Genomic DNA, 25166 nt, shown 5'->3' with positions numbered 1-25166 from the left:
GGAAGACCGGCAGGGACTCCTAGCATCAGGGGAAGTTGGTTCCACCAGGGACTCCTAGCATCAGGGGAAGTTGGTTCCACCAGGGACTCCTAGCATCAGGGGAAGTTGGTTCCACCAGGGACTCCTAGCACCAGGGGAAGTTGGTTCCACCAGGGACTCCTAGCACCAGGGGAAGTTGGTTCCACCAGGGACTCCTAGCATCAGGGGAAGTTGGTTCCACCAGGGACTCCTAGCACCAGGGGAAGTTGGTTCCACCAGGGACTCCTAGCACCAGGGGAAGTTGGTTCCACCAGGGACTCCTAGCATCAGGGGAAGTTGGTTCCACCAGGGACTCCGAGCATCAGGGGAAGTTGGTTCCACCAGGGACTCCGAGCATCAGGGGAAGTTGGTTCCACCAGGGACTCCTAGCATCAGGGGAAGTTGGTTCCACCAGGGACTCCGAGCATCAGGGGAAGTTGGTTCCACCAGGGACTCCTAGCATCAGGGGAAGTTGGTTCCACCAGGGACTCCTAGCATCAGGGGAAGTTGGTTCCACCAGGGACTCCTAGCATCAGGGGAAGTTGGTTCCACCAGGGACTCCTAGCATCAGGGGAAGTTGGTTCCACCAGGGACTCCGAGCATCAGGGGAAGTTGGTTCCACCAGGGACTCCTAGCATCAGGGGAAGTTGGTTCCACCAGGGACTCCTAGCATCAGGGGAAGTTGGTTCCACCAGGGACTCCTAGCATCAGGGGAAGTTGGTTCCACCAGGGACTCCTAGCATCAGGGGAAGTTGGTTCCACCAGGGACTCCTAGCATCAGGGGAAGTTGGTTCCACCAGGGACTCCTAGCATCAGGGGAAGTTGGTTCCACCAGGGACTCCTAGCATCAGGGGAAGTTGGTTCCACCAGGGACTCCTAGCATCAGGGGAAGTTGGTTCCACCAGGGACTCCTAGCATCAGGGGAAGTTGGTTCCACCAGGGACTCCTAGCATCAGGGGAAGTTGGTTCCACCAGGGACTCCTAGCATCAGGGGACGTTGGTTCCATCAGGGACTCCTAGCATCAGGGGAAGTTGGTTCCACCAGGGACTCCTAGCATCAGGGGAAGTTGGTTCCACCAGGGACTCCTAGCATCAGGGAAGTTGGTTCCACCAGGGACTCCTAGCATCAGGGGAAGTTGGTTCCACCAGGGACTCCTAGCATCAGGGGAAGTTGGTTCCACCAGGGACTCCTAGCATCAGGGGAAGTTGGTTCCACCAGGGACTCCTAGCATTAGGGGAAGTTGGTTCCACCAGGGACTCCTAGCATCAGGGGAAGTTGGTTCCACCAGGGACTCCTAGCACCAGGGGAAGTTGGTTCCACCAGGGACTCCTAGCATCAGGGGAAGTTGGTTCCACCAGGGACTCCTAGCATCAGGGGAAGTTGGTTCCACCAGGGACTCCTAGCATCAGGGGAAGTTGGTTCCACCAGGGACCCCTAGCATCAGGGGAAGTTGGTTCCACCAGGGACTCCTAGCATCAGGGGAAGTTGGTTCCACCAGGGACTCCTAGCACCAGGGGAAGTTGGTTCCACCAGGGACTCCTAGCCTCAGGGGAAGTTGGTTCCACCAGGGACTCCTAGCACCAGGGGAAGTTGGTTCCACCAGGGACTCCTAGCATCAGGGGAAGTTGGTTCCACCAGGGACTCCGAGCATCAGGGGAAGTTGGTTCCACCAGGGACTCCGAGCATCAGGGGAAGTTGGTTCCACCAGGGACTCCGAGCATCAGGGGAAGTTGGTTCCACCAGGGACTCCTAGCATCAGGGGAAGTTGGTTCCACCAGGGACTCCTAGCATCAGGGGAAGTTGGTTCCACCAGGGACTCCTAGCACCAGGGGAAGTTGGTTCCACCAGGGACTCCTAGCATCAGGGGAAGTTGGTTCCACCAGGGACTCCTAGCACCAGGGGAAGTTGGTTCCACCAGGGACTCCTAGCATCAGGGGAAGTTGGTTCCACCAGGGACTCCTAGCATCAGGGGAAGTTGGTTCCACCAGGGACTCCTAGCATCAGGGGAAGTTGGTTCCACCAGGGACTCCTAGCATCAGGGGAAGTTGGTTCCACCAGGGACTCCTAGCATCAGGGGAAGTTGGTTCCACCAGGGACTCCTAGCATCAGGGGAAGTTGGTTCCACCAGGGACTCCTAGCATCAGGGGAAGTTGGTTCCACCAGGGACTCCTAGCATCAGGGGAAGTTGGTTCCACCAGGGACTCCTAGCATCAGGGGAAGTTGGTTCCACCAGGGACTCCTAGCATCAGGGGAAGTTGGTTCCACCAGGGACTCCTAGAATCAGGGGAAGTTGGTTCCACCAGGGACTCCTAGCATCAGGGGAAGTTGGTTCCACCAGGGACTCCTAGCATCAGGGGAAGTTGATTCCACCAGGGACTCCTAGCATCAGGGGAAGTTGGTTCCACCAGGGACTCCTAGCATCAGGGGAAGTTGGTTCCACCAGGGACTCCTAGCATCAGGGGAAGTTGGTTCCACCAGGGACTCCTAGCATCAGGGGAAGTTGGTTCCACCAGGGACTCCTAGCACCAGGGGAAGTTGGTTCCACCAGGGACTCCTAGCATCAGGGGAAGTTGGTTCCACCAGGGACTCCGAGCAGCAGGGGAAGTTGGTTCCACCAGGGACTCCGAGCATCAGGGGAAGTTGGTTCCACCAGGGACTCCGAGCATCAGGGGAAGTTGGTTCCACCAGGGACTCCTAGCATCAGGGGAAGTTGGTTCCACCAGGGACTCCTAGCATCAGGGGAAGTTGGTTCCACCAGGGACTCCTAGCACCAGGGGAAGTTGGTTCCACCAGGGACTCCTAGCATCAGGGGAAGTTGGTTCCACCAGGGACTCCTAGCATCAGGGGAAGTTGATTCCACCAGGGACTCCTAGCATCAGGGGAAGTTGGTTCCACCAGGGACTCCTAGGATCAGGGGAAGTTGGTTCCACCAGGGACTCCTAGCATCAGGGGAAGTTGGTTCCACCAGGGACTCCTAGCATCAGGGGAAGTTGGTTCCACCAGGGACTCCTAGCACCAGGGGAAGTTGGTTCCACCAGGGACTCCTAGCATCAGGGGAAGTTGGTTCCACCAGGGACTCCGAGCATCAGGGGAAGTTGGTTCCACCAGGGACTCCGAGCATCAGGGGAAGTTGGTTCCACCAGGGACTCCGAGCATCAGGGGAAGTTGGTTCCACCAGGGACTCCTAGCATCAGGGGAAGTTGGTTCCACCAGGGACTCCTAGCATCAGGAGAAGTTGGTTCCACCAGGGACTCCTAGCACCAGGGGAAGTTGGTTCCACCAGGGACTCCTAGCATCAGGGGAAGTTGGTTCCACCAGGGACTCCTAGCATCAGGGGAAGTTGGTTCCACCAGGGACTCCGAGCATCAGGGGAAGTTGGTTCCACCAGGGACTCCGAGCATCAGGGGAAGTTGGTTCCACCAGGGACTCCGAGCATCAGGGGAAGTTGGTTCCACCAGGGACTCCGAGCATCAGGGGAAGTTGGTTCCACCAGGGACTCCTAGCATCAGGGGAAGTTGGTTCCACCAGGGACTCCTAGCACCAGGGGAAGTTGGTTCCACCAGGGACTCCTAGCATCAGGGGAAGTTGGTTCCACCAGGGACTCCTAGCACCAGGGGAAGTTGGTTCCACCAGGGACTCCTAGCATCAGGGGAAGTTGGTTCCACCAGGGACTCCTAGCATCAGGGGAAGTTGGTTCCACCAGGGACTCCTAGCATCAGGGGAAGTTGGTTCCACCAGGGACTCCTAGCATCAGGGGAAGTTGGTTCCACCAGGGACTCCTAGCATCAGGGGAAGTTGGTTCCACCAGGGACTCCTAGCATCAGGGGAAGTTGGTTCCACCAGGGACTCCTAGCATCAGGGGAAGTTGGTTCCACCAGGGACTCCTAGCATCAGGGGAAGTTGGTTCCACCAGGGACTCCTAGCATCAGGGGAAGTTGGTTCCACCAGGGACTCCTAGCATCAGGGGAAGTTGGTTCCACCAGGGACTCCTAGCATCAGGGGAAGTTGGTTCCACCAGGGACTCCTAGCATCAGGGGAAGTTGGTTCCACCAGGGACTCCTAGCATCAGGGGAAGTTGGTTCCACCAGGGACTCCTAGCATCAGGGGAAGTTGGTTCCACCAGGGACTCCTAGCATCAGGTGAAGTTGGTTCCACCAGGGACTCCTAGCATCAGGGGAAGTTGGTTCCACCAGGGACTCCTAGCATCAGGGGAAGTTGGTTCCACCAGGGACTCCTAGCATCAGGGGAAGTTGGTTCCACCAGGGACTCCTAGCATCAGGGGAAGTTGGTTCCACCATCGGGGTGCCAGGACAGCGTTACCTTTGGAATGGCCGGTCACCGGGCTATACTTGGGAAATGTTTATTTCAGCAGTGCAGCAGCAGAGACGCTACACAGGCAGACCAACAACACGACAACTATCAGACACAAGCTCAAACCTCCCTCCTTCCTGTTATCCTGAGAAAATTGCTAAGGGCCCCCGGTTGATAACAGTGTGTGTGTGTGTGTGTGTGTGTGTGTGTGTGTGAGTGAGTGAGTGAGTGAGTGAGTGAGTGAGTGAGTGAGTGTGTTTGTGTGTGTGTGAGTGAGTGAGTGAGTGAGTGAGTGAGTGAATGTGTGAGTGATGGAGTGAGTGAGTGAGTGAGTGAGTGTGTTTGTGTGTGTGTGAGTGAGTGAGTGAGTGAATGTGTGAGTGATGGAGTGAGTGAGTGAGTGAGTGTGTGAGTGAGTGAGTGAGTGAAGGAGTGAGTGAGTGAAGGAGTGAGTGAGTGAAGGAGTGAGTGAGTGAAGGAGTGAGTGAGTGAGTGAGTGAGTGAGTGAGTGCGTGCGTGAGTGAGTGTGTGCACTGGACGGGCAAGATCAGACACGACGTGATGTGAGGTGTGTCTGGAGTCTGGACAAAGACGGCTGGCAGTAGTAATACTGTGTGTACAGTAGGGACTAAACACAGATCTGAGACCTGCAATCAGACAATGGTGATCCAACATTCCAAAGCCTAGAAAACACTGACAGGCCAAGAGTGACAACATGTTTTAAAGGCGTTGCCTACCTGACAACCAGGTGTCTGATATGTGTCTGGGCGTCATTAGATTATTATACAGGCTTGATTGTAGAGGAACAGGGTGTAGCTAGTATTCTATATGCCCGGTGTTCACTACCCTGTACTCTGCTGTGGCCTATACTAACACCACTACCCTGTACCCTGCTGTGGCCTTCACTAACACCACACTACCCTGTACCCTGCTGTGGCCTTTACTAACACTACTACCCTGTACCCTGCTGTGGCCTATACTAACACCACACTACCCTGTACCCTGCTGTGGCCTATACTAACACCACACTACCCTGTACCCTGCTGTGGCCTTTACTAACACTACTACCCTGTACCCTGCTGTGGCCTTTACTAACACTACTACCCTGTACCCTGCTGTGGCCTATACTAACACCACACTACCCTGTACCCTGCTGTGGCCTATACTAATACCACACTACCCTGTACCCTGCTGTGGCCTATACTAACACCACTACCCTGTACCCTGCTGTGGCCTATACTAACACCACACTACCCTGTACCCTGCTGTGGCCTATACTAACACCACACTACCCTGTACCCTGCTGTGGCCTATACTAATACCACACTACCCTGTACCCTGCTGTGGCCTATACTAACACCACTACCCTGTACCCTGCTGTGGCCTTCACTAACACCACACTACCCTGTACCCTGCTGTGGCCTTCACTAACACCACACTACCCTGTACCCTGCTGTGGCCTTAACTAACACCACTACCCTGTACCCTGCTGTGGCCTTCACTAACACCACTACCCTGTACCCTGCTGTGGCCTTTACTAACACCACACTACCCTGTACCCTGCTGTGGCCTTAACTAACACCACACTACCCTGTACCCTGCTGTGGCCTTCACTAACACCACACTACCCTGTACCCTGCTGTGGCCTTTATTAACACCACACTACCCTGTACCCTGCTGTGGCCTTCACTAACACCACACTACCCTGTACCCTGCTGTGGCCTTCACTAACACCACACTACCCTGTACCCTGCTGTGGCCTTTACTAACACCACACTACCCTGTACCCTGCTGTGGCCTTTATTAACACCAAACTACCCTGTACCCTGCTGTGGCCTTTACTGCGATTGTCATGATTCTATATGTATTGCTATTTGATACTGTGATTTTATTGCGATTCAACGTTTTAAACATATTGCTCACCATGTGTCTGCTGCAGAAGGACAAGAGAGAGACATGAGAAAACCAGTGTTGATCAGTCACGGAAATAAAGTGCCTTAAACAAATTGGCTCCTATTTAAAAAGAAGATGCAGAACAAGCTATAAAAGACAAATAAAGGAGTTTTGGTCAAAACGATACGATATATCGTCAAAAAGGAAATCCCGACCTTTAACCGTATAGATTTCCCCCTCCCCATCGATACTACAGTATATAGGGAATAGGATTCCATTTGAGACGCACCCCAGGAGAATATTGCAGTGATGGCACGACATGAAAACACGATGAATCATCAGAAACAGACACATGACACACTTCCTCATAACACAACTCTATGAGTTGCTGCCTGTCACAATCCATTGCAGTGCCTTGACAGGAAACTAACAACCAAAACAAAACCTGAGCTAACGAGATGTGTGAGGTCGTAGCAGGGTGGACAGGGTCATATGGTTTGAGTACAGAGATCATATGGTTTGAGTACAGAGACTGTGATCATTAAGGAAACATGTTCAAGATGGCAGCTAAGATTGAGTGATCTTGATCTGAAAGATGTTTGACTTGGTCAGTTTGTCACCCTAAGCCTGTATTATAATTCATTAGTCAATCAGAATAACTAAGCCTGTATTATAATTCATTAGTCAATCAGAATAACTAAGCCTGTATTATAAGTCATTAGTCAATCAGAATAACTAAGCCTGTATTATAATTCATTAGTCAATCAGAATAACTAAGCCTGTATTATAATTCATTAGTCAATCAGAATAACTAAGCCTGTATTATAATTCATTAGTCAATCAGAATAACTAAGCCTGTATTATAATTCATTAGTCAATCAGAATAACTAAGCCTGTATTATAAGTCATTAGTCAATCAGAATAACTAAGCCTGTATTATAATTCATTAGTCAATCAGAATAACTAAGCCTGTATTATAATTCATTAGTCAATCAGAATAACTAAGCCTGTATTATAATTCATTAGTCAATCAGAATAACTAAGCCTGTATTATAATTCATTAGTCAATCAGAATAACTAAGCCTGTATTATAAATCATTAATACATCTGTTTTGAATATCACAGCCAGATTATTTCCTTATTAGGTAATACATAGTACAGTTGGGTTCAGAGGAGAATCCTGGGTGGTTTAGGGGTTACTGAGTATTTTTGAAATGTATTTTGTATTATAATATTTATTTTTTTAAACCCATCCACCAACCCCCTCTTCAGAGGACACATATCTTTATAGTTGTTTTTTTTTACAGCTTTTCTGCCACATTTACATACATGGTACTTGTATATACATCAGTCACATAACAATAATACATTACTGAACATAAACTCTTTAATCCCACCCCTCCGCCACTCTCAGCCCATCCCACCTATCACCATAGACCTTAGCTCTTTAATCCCACCCCTCTGCCCATCCCACCTATCACCATAGCCCTTAGCTCTTTAATCCCACCCCTCAGCCACTCTCAGCCCATCCCACCTATCACCATAGACCTTAGCTCTTTAATCCCACCCCTCTGCCCATCCCACCTATCACCATAGACCTTAGCTCTTTAATCCCACCCCTCAGCCACTCTCAGCCCATCCCACCTATCACCATAGACCACCCTCGTTTGGTTTCCATGTGCCATATATTTTTTAAATTGTGCTGTGATGTTTTACATACTTTTTTTTAACCTTTCAAATCATATAGTATCCACAGATTGTGAGCCAAAGATGAAAACCTTTCCTACGAGTATTATATTATTTATTGACTGACTATGGCTTTCCAAATCGCTCAACACTGCTATTTCTAAGGTTCATTTTAAGTGAATGATGTGATTTTTTAACCATTCATGAAACAGGCTAAATAAGGGCAAGGCCAGAATGAAGGATCTAGTGATTCTGTCACTTTGCAGCAAAACCTACAGAGCTGAGATTGTTGTACGCCCCATATATATATATAGCATTCTGTTGGTGGCAAGAATTTTGTATAATAATTTATATCGAAAAACTCTAAGCGTTGAATCAAGTGTTGTTTTTTTGTACCAGTTCATAAACCATGTGCCATGGAGTCGGTACATTGAAAATCTCCTCCCATTTATTTTGCAACTTCGTTTGATGCAGCTGGTCAATTTTCATTAGTTGACATCAATGTGCATCAACACATTTTTCCACCGTCAGGGAAGTCAATGTAATGGAATGACCTTTGATAAAGGTGTACCAGTCTGCTACAGGTCTTCAGTTGTTTTTGTTCCAATCATTGCCAGTATTAACATGCTCTGAAAGGCATGACTAACTAGCGCTCTAACAATGTTCACATCCAAATGGAAAATCATTTTGGCCAGGGTCAATAGCAGTGAGTTTTAAATGCAGTTGGAGTCTGATTTTAGGATACTACAGGGGTCTCTTTTACAGCTTAAACTTGTTTTAAACGCTAAGAAAACAAATGTCATGTTTTTTTCTAGGTCTAAACTCTCAGTTAGAAACACGTTTGGAATCACTAGCTTGGATGGTACTCAAATCAATAAGGTCTCTGCATATAAATACTTAGGGGTATGGTTAGATGATAGGCTTTCTTTTAAAAACATGTTACTGAATTGGGAAAAAAGCTCAAATTCAAGATAGGATTCCTTTACAGAAACAGGGCTTGTCTGTCCTCTGTAAATAGGAAAAAAATTGTGCAGGCTACTTTTATGTCCGTTTTAGATTATGGTGATATTATCTATATGCATGCATCGGCAAACACATTAAAACCACTGGATGCTATTTACCATTGTGCACTCAGGTTTATCACGGGTGATAGTTACAGAACTCATCACTGTATCCTATATCAACATGTGGGTTGGGTCTCTCTATCTGTGAGGCGAGAGCAACATGCTCTCTTGTTTATTTATAAAGCACTTCTTTTAAAACTACCTCCATATATATCATCATTAATTTCCACAAGATGTACTAATTTTAAAACCAGATCACAGATGTGGATTACATTAGAGACTCCTGCGGTCTCCACAGAGTTGGGTAGGACTGCCTTCAGTTCCTTTGCACCTTATTCATGGAACAAACTGCAGATCCAACTTAAGTTAGACACTCTGGTGTCCCTTGCCCATTTTAAAATGCTTATGGAGGATCAATATGATGTTGTCTGTGATTGTTTCTGTTGAATTGTGTATGTTTTGAAATGTTCTTGTCTGTATGTCTAAAACTGTACATGTCAACATGTTTACACAGGGCACAGCCGTAAAAGAGATCCAGGTCTCAGTCTGTTTTCCCTGTTAAAATAAAGATTAAAAAAAATAAAATAAAAAATAGCACCAACAATGGTCCTACGAACAGAGATCAATACCTTCATTTTATGATTAACATTTAATATCTCCCTCTTTCTTTCTTCTCTCTGTGAATATAGTGTGTATATATTTTTTACATCCCTCTTATTAAGTCTGTCCTTTGCTTCGCCCCCCCCCCCCCCACCCCCTCCCTCTTTCTGCCATCTTCAAGAGGTTTATAAGCATTTAACGTGAAACACATGGATCGTATTAAACTAGAATAAGCAAGCATTTACAGTTACTGGTGAGTCAATTGTGAATTCCATTGCTATTTGGGAAATGATGAATATTGGAAATGGTTTTGTAGCCTAAACTGAAGAAAAAATGTATCTCTGCTCCTTCAATAATTTAGGCTTGCATGAGGGAAAGGAATGGAAGTTCTCTGAAGATAGAGGCTTTTGATGCCAGGAAATTAGAATACGTAAGAAGTTTTAGAGCCAGCCAAGCCTTTTAACTATAACCACAGTTGCCAAAACACCTTCTGGCAGAGGCTTGCTGACAGCGTGACTCAGGGAGAGAAACGGCTCTGAGGTGGCTCAAGAGTACTTCCTGTTTCCTAAACTACTTTATTGAGCCTGTGAGGTTAAAATCATAATCTCATATAAACACACTCGCAGACACATGCAAGCATGCACAGAGACACAAGGACATGCAAACACACGCATACACACAGGATTTAACTCTCAGCCCGAGGTGAACCAGTTCAATGGTAAAGTTGTCAAATGGAGCATATTGGAGTAATTGCCTCAGTGTAGAACCAGACACCTCACTGTTTACATGCCCAGTGATGGAAACAAACGCGTCTCAAGATTCTGAAGTGGATTCTAGCCACCGATATATACTAGCCTAGATCTGAAAGGACTATTTGAGGAAATTGCTCTGCCAAAAAAGTGACATATTGCAACTTTAAATCATACAGTATTGTATGAAATGATGGTATCAGTTTACAGCATCACTAAGGTCTAGGTGTCTGAGTCATCAGGGTTGAGAGACCCAGTTGGTGCAGTGAAGACACCTTCACACATTGTTCCTTCTCCCAGCTGTAGAAACACTTTTACATGTAAAAGGACTCAAGAGCACCAACATGGGAAGTTCATAGGAGCATGTCAAAGGAAAGTTAAAAGTATATATATATATATATATATATATTTTTTTTTTTTATCAATTAAGGCATATATACATTTTTCAAACATTTTCCATCCTTCAACATCAGGCTTTGATTTCTGGTCAAACAGATGGAAAAGGGGTCTTACACAACATCTACTAGAAAAAGTCTTACTGTATTAGAAATAGATCAAAACAATGTAGAAGTAAAGACTAATATCAACAGTTATATTTCGTTGATGTTTTTTTTAAGAAACATTACCAAAAAGCCAGATATCTTAGGGATGTTCTAGTTTCTCTCCCCAATGAGAACAGAGGATAATGAAAGTTCATAAAAGTAACAAATAACGGTAGACCTATAAATTAATTATAGTGTTTTTACTGATATTATTTAAATTATTAGGTGATTACCAAATCGGTAACGGAATATCAGAAAAATCGGTAACAAAATTTCTGCAATTGAATTGGCTACAATGGGAAATTATAGTAGTCACAAACCACAGTTGGGTTCACAAGTTTGGACAGTACAGTACAGTACAGTAGAGTACAGTACAGCACAGCACAGCACAGTAGAGTACAGTACAGTACAGCACAGCACAGCACAGCACAGTAGAGTACAGTACAGTACAGCACAGCACAGCACAGTAGAGTACAGCACAGCACAGTACAATACAGCACAGCACAGCACAGCACAGTACAGTAGAGTACAGTACAGTACAGCACAGCACAGCACAGTAGAGTACAGTACAGCACAGTACAGTACAGCACAGCACAGCACAGCACAGTAGAGTACAGTACAGTACAGTACAGCACAGCACAGTAGAGTACAGTACAGTACAATACAGCACAGCACAGTACAGTACAGCACAGCACAGCACAGCACAGTAGAGTACAGTACAGTACAGCACAGCACAGCACAGCACAGTAGAGTACAGCACAGCACAGCACAGTACAATACAGCACAGCACAGCACAGCACAGCACAGTACAGCACAGCACAGCACAGCACAGTAGAGTACAGTACAGTACAGTACAGCACAGCACAGCACAGTAGAGTACAGTACAGTATAGTACAGCCCAGCACAGCACAGTACAGTACAGCACAGCACAGTACAATACAGCACAGCACAGCACAGCACAGTACTGTACAGTACAGCACAGCACAGCACAGCACAGTACAGTACAGCACAGCACAGTACAATACAGCACAGCACAGCACAGCACAGTACTGTACAGTACAGCACAGTACAGCACAGTACAGCACAGTACAGTACAGCACAGCACAGCACAGCATAGTACAGTACAGTACAGTACAGCACAGCACAGCACAGTACTGTACAGTACAGCACAGTACAGTAGAGTACAGTACAGTACAGTACAGCACAGCACAGCACAGCACAGCACAGCGCAGTACAGTACAGCACAGCACAGTACAGCACAGTACTGTACAGTACAGCACAGCACAGCACAGCACAGTACAGCACAGTACAGTACAGTACAGTACAGTACAGTACAGTACAGCACAGTACAGTAGAGTACAGTACAGTACAGTAGAGTACAGTAGAGTACAGTACAGTACAGTAGAGTACAGTACAGCACAGCACAGTAGAGTACAGTACAGTACAGTAGAGCACAGTACAGTACAGTACAGTAGAGTACAGCACAGTACAGCACAATACAGTACAGCACAGTACAGCACAGTACAGCACAGCACAGCACAGTAGAGTACAGCACAGTAGAGTACAGTACAGCACAGTACAGTACAGCACAGTACAGTACAGAACAATACAGTACAGTACAGCACAATACAGTACAGTACAGCACAGTACAGTACAATACAGCACAGCACAGCACAGCACAGCACAATACAGTACAGTACAGCACAGCACAGCACAATACAGTACAGCACAGTACAGTACAGCACAGCACAGTACAGTACAGCACAGCACAGCACAGTACAGTACAATACAGTACAGTACAGCACAATACAGTACAGTACAGCACAGTACAGCACAGTACAGTACAGTACAGTACAGCACAATACAGTACAGCACAGCACAGTAGAGTACAGCACAGTACAGTACAGCACAGTACAGCACAGTACAGTACAGTACAGTACAGCACAATACAGTACAGTACAGCACATTACAGTACAGCACAGCACAATACAGTACAGTACAATACAGCACAGCACAGCACAGTACAGCACAATACAGTACAGTACAGCACAGTACAGCACAGTACAGTACAGTACAGTACAGCACAATACAGTACAGCACAGGACAGGACAGCACAGTAGAGTACAGTACAGCACAGTAGAGTACAGCACAGTACAGTACAGCACAGTACAGCACAGTACAGTACAGCACAATACAGTACAGCACAGCACAGTACAGTACAGTACAGTACAATACAGCACAGCACAGTACAGCACAATACAGTACAGTACAGTACAGCACAATACAGTACAGCACAGCACAGTACAGTACAGTACAGCACAATACAGTACAGCACAGTACAGCACAGCACAGCACAGCACAGCACAGCACAGTACAGTACAGCACAATACAGTACAGTACAGCACAGCACAGTACAGCACAGTACAGTACAGCACAATACAGTACAGTACAGTACAGCACAGCACAGTACAGTACAGTACAGTACAACACAGTACAGCACAGTACAGCACAGCACAGTACAGTACAGCACAGTACAGTACAGTACAGTAGAGTACAGTACAGTACAGTAGAGTACAGTACAGTAGAGTACAGCACAGCACAGTAAAGAAAAGTAGAGTAGAGTTCAGTAAAGTACAGTAAAGAAAAGTTGAGTATAGTTCAGTACAGTAAAGAAAATTATATTATAGTTCAATACAGTTCAGTACAGTAGAGTTCAGTACACAGTAGAGCACACTAGAGTTGAGTACACTATAATGTACTCTACTGTACTGAACTATACTCTACTGTACTGTACTGAACTATACTCTACCGAGCTCTACTGTACCGAACTATACTATACTCTACTGAACTATACTATACTCTACTAAGCTCTACTGTACTGAACTATACTATACTCTACTGTACTGAACTATACTCTACTGAGCTCTACTGTACTGTACTGAACTATACTATACTCTACTGAACTATACTATACTCTACTGTACTGAACTATACTATACTCTACTGAACTATACTATACTCTACTAAGCTCTACTGTACTGTACTGAACTATACTCTGCTGAGTTATACTGTACTGAACTATACTGAGTTATACTGTACTGAACTGAACTATACTCTACTGTACTGTACTGCACTCTACTGAGTTATACTGTACTGTACTGAACTATACTCTACTGAGTTATACTGTACTGAACTGAACTATACTCAACTGAGCTCTACTGAACTGTACTGAACTGAACTATACTCTACTGTACTGTACTGCACTCTACTGAGTTATACTGTACTGTACTGAACTATACTCTACTGAGTTATACTGTACTGAACTGAACTATACTCTACTGAGCTCTACTAGATGATTGCTGATAATGGGCCGCTGTACGCCTAGATATTCAATTAAAAATCAGCCGTTTCCAGCTACAATAGTAATTTACAACATTAACAATGTCTACACTGTATTTCTGATCAATTTGATGTTATTTTAATAGACAAAATAATTTGCTTTTCTTTCAAAAAACAAGGACATTTCTAAGTGACCCCAAACTTTGGAATGGTAGTCCATGTATATCTTTGTGTACCTTTTAACGATACATCACCATGATCTTTCTGAAATTCTGTTACCAAACTTTGCATCTGCACAGTTCTGCCAGTAAATGTGTTTTTGTAAAATGTTGCATGTAAATTCTTAAAAGTAGTCCTTGTGCATAGTTGTATGGTTTGTTAAACTTTGAAATTAAGGTTTTTGTTTGACATACATTTTAAGTGAAAAATCGGAGTCTCGTTGCAATTATGTTATCGTGGAATTGCCCACAAATTAAGTGGGGTCATGTCACTCAGAAGGTGTGTGAACAAAAGCTTTCACCTCGACAAAACAAATTCTTCTTCACATTGTGTGTTAGGAGAATGTAGTGGTGTGTGCTGAAGTGTACTTCTAGTCTTCTCCACAACAGCTGCCAGTACCCTACAGCTAATTATAAATATGGACATGATACACCACTAATGCAGGGGATAAATATATCACAGACATGTACCGCATCCACAATTGTCTGCTTCAATCAATTTTGTCCAACAAAAACATTATTAGTGTCGAGCTGATTAATCCACATATTTGACCTGAGGGTGTAATAAACTGGTATTAACAAACGCAGCAGTTAATGCTGCAATATTTAACTTTTGGGTCTACCCGACCAAATTCACATAGAAATGTGAGTTATAGATCTGTCATTCTCATTGAAAGCCAGTCTAAGAAGCGGTAGATCTGTTTCTATGTGCGCTCGTTTTTGCGTCTATTACTTTCGGTTTTGTACACCAGCTTTTCAAACAGCTGAAAATACAATATTTTTTGTTATTGAAATTATATTTCACATCGGTTTAGTTGGTACAATGATTCTCTACACTATTTTTTGCTTATTTTGTCACAAACTGAAATTAGGTACACTATTGGAATTCTAGCAACTAGGAAGTAGCGGAATGACTTCTGCATATTGCACCTGTGTCTAATTAAACCAATAGCCAGTTTCAACTTGACTGACATAAAGGCATCCCATTGGGCACAGACTTCAGTTCAAGGTCTAGTTTTGATTTACATTTGGTTGAGTTGTTAACCAACTGTACGTGAATTCAACTTGAAATTCAACAAAAAAATCACTATATCATTTTTTGAAAATCAGTTTTCCATGTTGATTCAAAGTCATCACATAGATTGCTGGGGGGTTGAAGTGGAAACAATGTTAATTCAAGCAGTTTTTGCCCAGTGGGTCGTCTATATCAAGACGTTCAGATTAACTAACTACTCTCGGGTCAATAAACTCAGTGTGATATAGTCCAATAAACTCAGTGTGATATAGTCCACGAGAGAATAACAGACTCCCCGAAGGAAGTTTATTCTCAGATCCAACATGTGGTCAAAACAATGTGATGATTGTTATGCTACAGTAGTAGTCTTGTCTGCCCTGCATACGGCCAAACTGTCCAGAAAAATTGTGAAAGTTTAAACCACGAGTTCCTCTTCTAATTCCAGTAGACAAGACTACAGTACACAGACTACACAACACAACACACACACACAGACAATGACTACAAACACAGTAGACTTACACACAGAACGAGGGCGGGTGTTTCTCTTGACACCAGGGAAGTGCCAGCCTGCTAGGCCAGTGGTAGGGAACAAACCTCTAAACCTGTTGCTGTCAATAAAGCCAATGCTGTTTGTCTGTCTAATGACAGGGTACACGACGTCTTTGGCTCAGAGACTACTGGCCCAGTCATCAATCTGACCTCACCCTTCTGATATGCTTCTGTTGCTATCTGATGCTATTGTAGAATAGAATAGGCCTACTGTAACCTTCTGCTGGTCTTGCCCAGTGGCTCTAGGACCAGTTTATCTCTGTGCCCATGCAGGAGGTACATGTGCATCTCAACACCAGATGAATGTCACTATTATAAAGATTGAGTAGCGAGTACTTTATTTAATTTACTATAAACTCATTTAATTGACTAAACTAAAGAGGTCAGGTTTGAAGATAATAGACAGACTAATTCTATATAATGGAGGCCCACACTCTAATCTCTACATTTTGTCTTCAAAGTGTAAAGCTAAACTTCTTTACAGTAATTCCATGTATGACAAATCTGTCTTCCTATCCATAAAACATGTGGTTTTTGAAAAGCATACAAAGAAATAACAAGGAGCCTTAATATATATTGAGACAAATTAATTTGCTTCTCAGCGAAAACTGAGAACTCATGACAATTTGGGGCGGCAGGGTAGCCTAGTGGTTAGAGCATTGGGCTAGTAACCGAAAGGTTGCAAGTTCGAATCCCCGAGCTGACAAGGCACAAATCTGTCGTTCTGCCCCTGAACAAGGCAGTTTATAACTCACTGTTCCTAGGCCGTCATTGAAAATAAGAATTTGTTCTGAACTGACTTGCCTAGTTAAATAAATAAAAAATGACAAACCCAGATCAGCAAAGACGATGTAGACTACTGCATTCAACTTCGAATTGATGCCCAAAATTGTAACTTTAACATTGATCAAAATGCCTCATTGAGCAGAAACTTTGATTCGGCGCTCCAATTAGTTCAAGCAGCAAAGGCCTTTCATCAAATATCAGCCTCCCTGCAGCCCAAATCCCCTATCTCCCCCATCATCAATATTCCCAAAATCCTTGGTCCATTCAATGGGACTGTTCGAAGCCCACATTCCTTGCCTGGCGGTGCTGCAGCAGAATAAATAAATAAAAAATCTATGTTTCGGAATTTGCCCATAGCAAACCAAACACACACATCTGCCATTAGAAATAAACGGACCTGTTTGACATTAAGGCGCAACTTTCTACATTCGTAGATGGAGTCTGGAGAACACTTACCGGAGAAGATTAACCATGAATAGCAGTCGGTTAGGCTACTGTTGAATTGAAACTCGTTGGATTTGTTAAACGAGGCTCCACCACCTCAGAAAACCCCGCATTTATTAAAGAATTAACATAAAACTGATAAGTATTAGTAAACCCTATACAAACCTACTATTCGAAGCAGAGGAGCTGTGAGGCGCGTTCTCCACCGTGCACGAATATTCCCAGACGTAGTACGGTGCAATTCTGTCTCTGCACCCAGACCCAGCCTACTCCCATCCTATTCTCCGGCAAAATGTTGGGGAGGAGTGACAGATCGCACCAGTGTGTTGTGAACAACATTAGCGTGAGCAACAATAGTGGATTCGGCGGTTCGCCTTTAAAATAAAAGTCCCCATCGAAAGGGATAACAATAGTGAAATCATGCCACAATTGGACTAGATAAAGCTAAACAATTTTGTAACTTGTTATATAAACTCAACAAAATGCAATAATTCGTTTATTTGACACAAAGAATACCTATGGATCTTGAGTCCATGAAAGTGGGTATCAGCCTACTCAGTGACACCCACAGATTACAATTCTAAAGAGTTAACACACAAATATTAGCATCGTACCTCTTATTATACTGAGTAGGCTGATACCCCATTTCATGGACCCAAGATCCATAGGGAAGGCTGTAGATTGCAATGAACATCCAATACGCACAATACGCTGAATAGTGAGCTGATTTCCCACAGTTATGGTCCTACAATAGGAGCTACAACGCTAATATTTGTGTAAACTCTTTAGAATTTTAATCTGTGGGTGTCACTGAGTAGGCTGATACCCCATTTCACGGAAGGCTGTACATTGCAATATAAGTATGCCCCCAATGCAATTCTGAAGTCGAATACGTCCACAGTGCTTTTTCAACAGATGTTTAAATTTTTTAGTGTAAAATAACGAATTTTTGTCTTTTGTTTAATATATATAACAGCATTCCAACCTTGTTTAGCAGTATTTAGTCAAATTGTGGAATGATTCTACTACATCCGTTTGCATGTTTCAATCGGGACTTGTATTTTGAAGGCAAACCACCGATTCCACTATTGTTGTTCACGCTAATGTTGTTCACAACACAATCGTACATCGCTACGTGAAACAAGTATGGTCTCTGGGACATGTAGTGCGTAATTGCACTCAGAACGTGGAGAGGTTTATGACAAATTGCGCTACGCTAGCCTTTTCAATGGAACATTTTTGAATACTCTATCTCAAAGCTTTACACGTGTATAAAATGTATTAAAATTGTATTTGATGTTTAATGTAGAGTCTATGTAATTAGGCTACATCTAAGATGTTGTATGTTATTATGATGCCATTTAATTGTTTACCAATAATTTCAGTTACACCATTATAGAACACTACTTTTATTGCACAGCAAGATACCTTGATAGTTGAGTATTAAGAGCAACAGGAGCTTACACACAGACAATAGTCTGTCTGTCTTCAACTAACCCAAATGGCTCTTTTGGGAGTGAGCCCTTTGCTTACTTAATAAATGAAATAAGACAATAACAGTTGTCTCTGACTTCCTGCCTGGCTGGTTGAAAGAACGATTCAGCATGGTCACGGTTTATATTTAGCCACTCATAGTGCGCATAACAAGTGGAAAATAAAATACAAACACCCCTTACTGTTATTTAACCTTTATTCTTAGGAGTCGACCCCTTCCTGGTCAATTCCTCTACATTGTTTCTTTGAGCCACCCCCCTCCCTGCTTACTTCATTTTGGACATTAGGCGTATTGTCACTGGTCCCAGTAGGGCTGATTGTCATGGTCAGAGTAAAGGGGGAAAAAAGCTAGCAGAAGAGGAGGAGGGAGGTTGATATAGCCAGGAAATGCTCGCCTCAAACCTTATGGTTATATATAGATTGTGACTGTTCATTCTTCACTCCTACTGTCAAATCATCACAAGGCATTGGTCGCTGGCGGCAACTCAGGAAACTCAAGGCTGATGACTTGGTCCTCTGACTGAACAGAACATGATGAGAGGTTCTAAGTTTAGGACCGGAGGAGGGTGTGGGGAACTGGGGAAGAGAGAAAACACTTGGGTTATTTATCACAATGATGAATACTGTATAGCTAAAAAGAAAGCCTGTTAATTCCGCTTCTTAACTGAAAAATGGCCATTAATGTCAGAGAAGGACCAGGGTGGGGGTGTGGGGATGTCAGATATAGTTATTTTTAAACACTATTTACCCCCATGATGAATACAGTATGGCTAAAAATAAAAGCTTGTTATTTCCTCCAACAACACAAAAGAAAAGCGTGGCAGCGTGGAAACTTTCTTTTGCACAATATTTTGGTGATGTATGTTGAGTAATATACAATGTTTTAAAAGTTGGATAAACACTCCAAACTGCCTACCCGACCGCTCGGAGGTGTCCGCATGGTCCTAAAGCACACCGTTGCCTCGTTGTTTTGTATCATATTTCAATTATAAAACTGGGGGGGAGGGGCAAAATTGCAATTTCAGAATGTGGGGGGGGACAGACCCCCAGTGAAAGTTACAACCCTGGCTTTCTCACAGTCACAGTCACAACCCACCACAGCTGTTATCATTGTACTGTCTACACACATTGTTTATGGCTGAGAGGACACAGAGTCTGTGGCCGAACATATCTACCATATTTCCTGGTGCATTACACAGGAAGGCTGGCCTTAAATTAAGTGTGACATAAATTGATCTGATTAACAAATACTGCCACATTCACCCACTGCTTCTCATTATAACCCAATGCCACATTGCTTTTAGATTCTGTGTAAAAATCATTTTTGACAACTTTCCTGGTGGAATCAGAAAATGCCTGTATTGATAAAGCCTTGTAAGCTACATACCCACGGACGCACATAGACCCCCCCCCCCCCCCCCCCATGATATGCCTCAAACACAAATGGCATCTGACTAAACCACCGACACAGTAGAATTCTAATAAAAGTGTTTTGCGTTGTGTCTTGTGCAGTTGACCCCTTCCATCTGGATCTATCAGGAAACAACTGCAGCTTGTGATATACCGCCACGATACTTGTCCATTTGATTATGTTACCTGTGTGTTTGGGTGTCTATTTAAAGTGGCACCTCTGCTATATAGACTCATAGCATGGCCGTGTGTGTGTGTGTGTGTGTGTGTGTGTGTGTGTGTGTGTGTGTGTGTGTGTGTGTGTGTATGTGTGTGTGTGTGTGTGTGTGTGTGTGTGTGTGTGTGTGTGTGTGTGTGTGTGTGTGTGTGTGTGTGTGTGTGTGTGTGTGTGTGTGTGTGTGTGTGTGTGTGTGTGTGTGTGTGTGTGTGTGTGTGTGTGTGTGTGTGTGTGTGTGTGTGTGTGTGTGTGTGTGTGTGTGTGTGTGTGTGTGTGTGTGTGTGTGTGTGTGTGTGTGTGTGTGTGTGTGTGTGTGTGTGTGTGTGTGTGTGTGTGTGTGTGTGTGTGTGTGTGTGTGTGTGTGTGTGTGTTACCTCTGCTATTGACTCAACGCATAACAGATTGCCCCGGATGGTCTGTCCTCTCCACCCTAACTTAATTTTAGACATAAACATCATCAATCAGTAGATTAGCAGAGGTTGTCAGTAGCGATTTAATCTCAGTAAACAGTAATCAGCTGTGTCAAGTTATTCAGGAATAGTCGCTAGTGTTTATTGAATATTAAGTGAATAGCATAAAATATGAAAAATATTTTTTTACCATTTAGGATACACATGGATTTGTCTCACTTATTATGTCCAACGGAAATTCTGTGAATCCAATAATAACCTATTCATTTTATTAATCTCATATTATTTTTGACGAAGTGAATATGATTTGATATAGCCTACATAAACTTGTACATTTTATAAAGTAGGCTAGCATTGAATTACAGCATTACTTATCCTATCTATAAAACCTATTGAGCCACACACCGTGCAAAATTGTTATTAGTAAATTATGATCATGGTAAATTCGTATTATTAGTCGTGTTTAATCCATTATTACCATTTTGTGCGGAATGAGAATTGGGTGAAAGTGATAATTTACCGAGATTTTACTTGTGTTATCCACTACTCCCCTCTAGTGGTGTACATTTTTTGTGCGAGTGTTAAATTTAAATTTGCAGATATAAATCTGTAAAAATGCTCATAGCATATAGGCTGTTCTGAAACCGTACCCGCGAGTGAACTAATTCCCCGGTGGTGAAACGAAGTAAAGTAGATGTTCTCTGGGTGGTAAATAAACCAACGAGAACAGATCAAAAAATGTATTCACTCTATCGAATCTGCGCTCGAGATGTTCTTGAACAGCGCCCGGGTTGAAAGGTCATCGTTGCGAAAACATGGCGGCTTCAAGCAAGACAACGGTGGTGCTAAAGACGGTCAAGAACATTGTTGTTCAGTTTTGTCCGTTTGAAGCCAATGTTCGTTCCACACGGTAAGAATATCTGTCACTTTTCTACCTAGGACACGTAAATATCTATTTCTCTAGTGAACTTGTGCTTTATTCAGTCTATGAAAGGGAATTGACCATGTCATGATGTGAAACAGCATTCGGGTCCCTCTGTACTGTAGGACAAATAATGCATCTCTTGTTCCACACAGATGGACACAGACAATCACACTATCGTTGAATGTTATCTCATCTGTGCAACCAGTAATTCTTGCGCAAAATTACTGCTTATTGTTGATATAGACATATTTATGAAGGTTATTAGTTTCTAGCTAGCTGTTTTAAATCTGCAACGTTACCTAGCCTAATAACCGTTCAGATTGGCAGATTGAGTTTGTCATTCAGGTGCTCGCTTCACTGCCATTACCGTCATAGGCTCATGTAAGAATATAACTGGCTGTATGCCTAAACGTAATATGTGGCAAGCATCACGCAATGTGTTTATTACTGTTTATTCCAGATTTACAAACTATCTACACAGTTTAGTAGCGTGGCCAATCAAAACGCATATTTTGTCCAATGGGGAAAGTATTATGTTAATTGTATTGATACAATTCTAAAAAGTCTAAACCTCATGTCTCCATCATAATCCGTTCAAAAGTTATTGGAGTTTTTACCCTCATACAATGGCCAGAATTATCTCTGTGAAATGTCAACGGAGCACTGAGCGTATAGCAAGCTTTTTTATTTTCAAAGCCTTTTACATTTCATTCAGCTCCTGTCAAGCAAATTAAAATGTTTGTGACCCGCAGAAACAACTTTGAAGACCATTACCACAAAATGTAAAATCCTCAATTGTTACGAGAAACCTGCACTGCTATGTCAACAGAGCTCGGTGCTTTTTATCGGATTTATTAGGTTACGAAATCCGACTTTTTGGATGTAATGTTCATGATATGTTAGAGGATGACCCCACTGAACAATTCAGAACATGAATGATCATATTTGTCTTGGTAAAATGTATTTTATGACATAAGGAAGTGACATTTCATCACCCATGCACATGTTCACCCACTCTGGGCAGAGGGGGCCTGTAACTACCCTATTCCATAGCCTGTGTAGCCACAAGGCTCATTCTATAAAATAGTCTATAAACATCACCAGAGTCACTGAAATAAGGGATGGTTGGTATGTATTTGACAGTCACTGGAATAAGGGATGGTTGGTAGGTATTTGACAGATTGCTTGATCCTCTAAATGTGTGAAATTGATCTATAGATCTTATTCCGGTGAGGGGTCAACCCACACAGACATGCATCCCCTGTTAATGTGATGTTCCATGTTGGTGTCCTGCAGGGAGTTCCTGGTCCTGGTTGGGTCTGAGAAGGCCAGATCTACCAATATGAACTGTGAGGTGATGACAGAAGTAAAACACGACCAGTCTGAACCAGTGGTGGACATCACATTCAGTAAGTAGAATAAACCTGACTTTTACCTAAGACTTACTTCATATGGGCCTATGGAGGTTATAGACTGGGTATCAGTCTGTTTAGCATGACAAGGAGTGGAAGGAAGGCTAAATGACACATGGTACAAGGAGTGGAAGGAAGGCTAAATGACACAGGGTACAAGGAGTGGAAGGAAGGCTAAATGAGACATGGTACACGGAGTGGAAGGAAGGCTAATTGACACAGGGTACAAGGAGTGGAAGGAAGGCTAAATGACACAGGGTACACGGAGTGGAAGGAAGGCTAAATGACACAGGGTACACGGAGTGGAAGGAAGGCTAAATGACACAGGGTACACGGAGTGGAAGGAAGGCTAAATGACACAGGGTACACGGAGTGGAAGGAAGGCTAAATGACACAGGGTACACGGAGTGGAAGGAAGGCTAAATGACACAGGGTACACGGAGTGGAAGGAAGGCTAAATGACACAGGGTACACGGAGTGGAAGGAAGGCTAAATGACACAGGGTACACGGAGTGGAAGGAAGGCTAAATGACACAGGGTACAAGGAGTGGAAGGAAGGCTAAATGACACAGGGTACACGGAGTGGAAGGAAGGCTAAATGACACAGGGTACACGGAGTGGAAGGAAGGCTAAATGACACAGGGTACACGGAGTGGAAGGAAGGCTAAATGACACAGGGTACACGGAGTGGAAGGAAGGCTAAATGACACAGGGTACACGGAGTGGAAGGAAGGCTAAATGACACGGGGTACACGGAGTGGAAGGAAGGCTAAATGATACAGGGTACACGGAGTGGAAGGAAGGCTAAATGACACAGGGTACACGGAGTGGAAGGAAGGCTAAATGACACAGGGTACAAGGAGTGGAATGTTAGCAAAACAGGTTCTGGATTTCAAGCTAGGTGTATTAAGGCAGTTGTCACAAGTCCTGGTCCTGGAGATATACAGAACCCGTCAAAAGTTTGGACACACCTACTCTTTCCAGGGTTTTTCTTTATTTTTACTATTTTCTACATTGTAGAATAATAGGGAAGACATCAAAACTATGAAATAACACATATGGAATCATGTAGTGACCAAAAAAGGGTTAAACAAATGTTGGAAAATGATTACTACATGATTCCACATGTTATTTCATAGTGTTGATGTATTCACTATTATTCTATAATGTAGAAAATAGTCAAATAAAGAAAAACCTTTGAATGAATAGGTGTGTCCAAACTGCATGTATATATGCAGGCTTTTGTGCCAGCCCAGCATTAACTCACCTGATTCCAGCTGTTGGCCTGGATTAAATAGCCTGCTCTGCACACCCTGGAACACTCTAGTCTCAGGGTTGGTGACCATTGTAGTAAAAGCTTAAAGAAATTTGATGCAATGACCAGGTTTTTACACAATGAAATCATAATTATCATTACATAGTAGTAATCTAGCCTGTTGGGTTCTTTAGGGTCCTAGTCTTCACCATTTGGTACCAGGTAACAGTTCCCAATTTTTTGTTTTGCATACCTTTTATACTGCCTCTGCGAAGCAACTTTTTTTACCTGTGTTTTCCCCCTTCTCTACAGTGGATGGAGAGAGGCTAATGATGAAGGGTGCGAGACTGACCAGCAAGGAGATGCTGACTGCACTGCAGTCCCGATGTATGGCCAAGGACCCGCAGGGCAAAATTACAGCCAAGAAGTAGTCCCCTCCCTCCCTCAGTATTATGTATGTGTCTATGTATATTTGTGAATGTTTATGATAAAATACTTTATTGAAATGTTCTTTGTTGTTTTTCAGTCAATTATAGAAATACACTATAAATAAAGGTATGTGGATGTAACGGATGTGAAATGGCTAGTTAGTTAGCGGTGGTGCGTGCTAATAGCCTTTCAATCGGTGACGTCACTTGCTCTGAGACCTTGAAGTAGTGGTTCCCCTTGCTCTGCAAGGGCCGCGGCTTTTGTGGAGCGATGGGTAACGATGCTTCGTGGGTGACTGTTGTTGATGTGTGCAGAAGGGTCCCTGGTTCGCGCCCGGGTCGGGGCGAGGGGACGGACTAAAGTTATACTGTTACATGGACACTTCTTCAAATGAGT

The 25166-nt window shown here is 43.9% G+C and overlaps 2 protein-coding genes across 9 annotated transcripts in view; one reads left to right on the top strand and one right to left on the bottom strand.

The window, feature by feature from the left end:
• LOC139558594 (phosphoprotein associated with glycosphingolipid-enriched microdomains 1-like) overlaps window positions 1–17530 on the bottom strand; it is a 105132-nt gene extending 87602 nt beyond the window's left edge. The window contains exon 1 of one of the 8 annotated variants that reach the window (XM_071373811.1): window positions 17388–17530. The gene's annotated coding sequence lies outside the window, so the exon portion shown is untranslated. Of the gene's footprint in view, window positions 1–17230; window positions 17364–17383 lie in introns of those variants that run through there. The other 7 variants (XM_071373816.1, XM_071373810.1, XM_071373815.1 and 4 more) reach the window with 7 other exon arrangements.
• Window positions 17531–21282: 3752 nt separating this feature from the next.
• mrpl53 (mitochondrial ribosomal protein L53) lies at window positions 21283–24851 on the top strand. The gene is made up of 3 exons (XM_071373721.1): window positions 21283–21659; window positions 22971–23083; window positions 24654–24851. Exons 1-3 carry the CDS (start codon window positions 21565–21567, stop codon window positions 24770–24772), a joined length of 327 nt encoding a protein of 108 aa, XP_071229822.1. The 5' UTR covers window positions 21283–21564; the 3' UTR covers window positions 24773–24851.
• Window positions 24852–25166: the final 315 nt, after the last annotated feature.

The sequence above is a fragment of the Salvelinus alpinus genome, chromosome 29 (assembly GCF_045679555.1).
Source record: "Salvelinus alpinus chromosome 29, SLU_Salpinus.1, whole genome shotgun sequence".
Taxonomy (NCBI): domain Eukaryota; kingdom Metazoa; phylum Chordata; class Actinopteri; order Salmoniformes; family Salmonidae; genus Salvelinus; species Salvelinus alpinus.
Note: the sequence above shows the minus strand (reverse complement) of the source record. Positions and strands in the feature narration are given on the sequence as shown.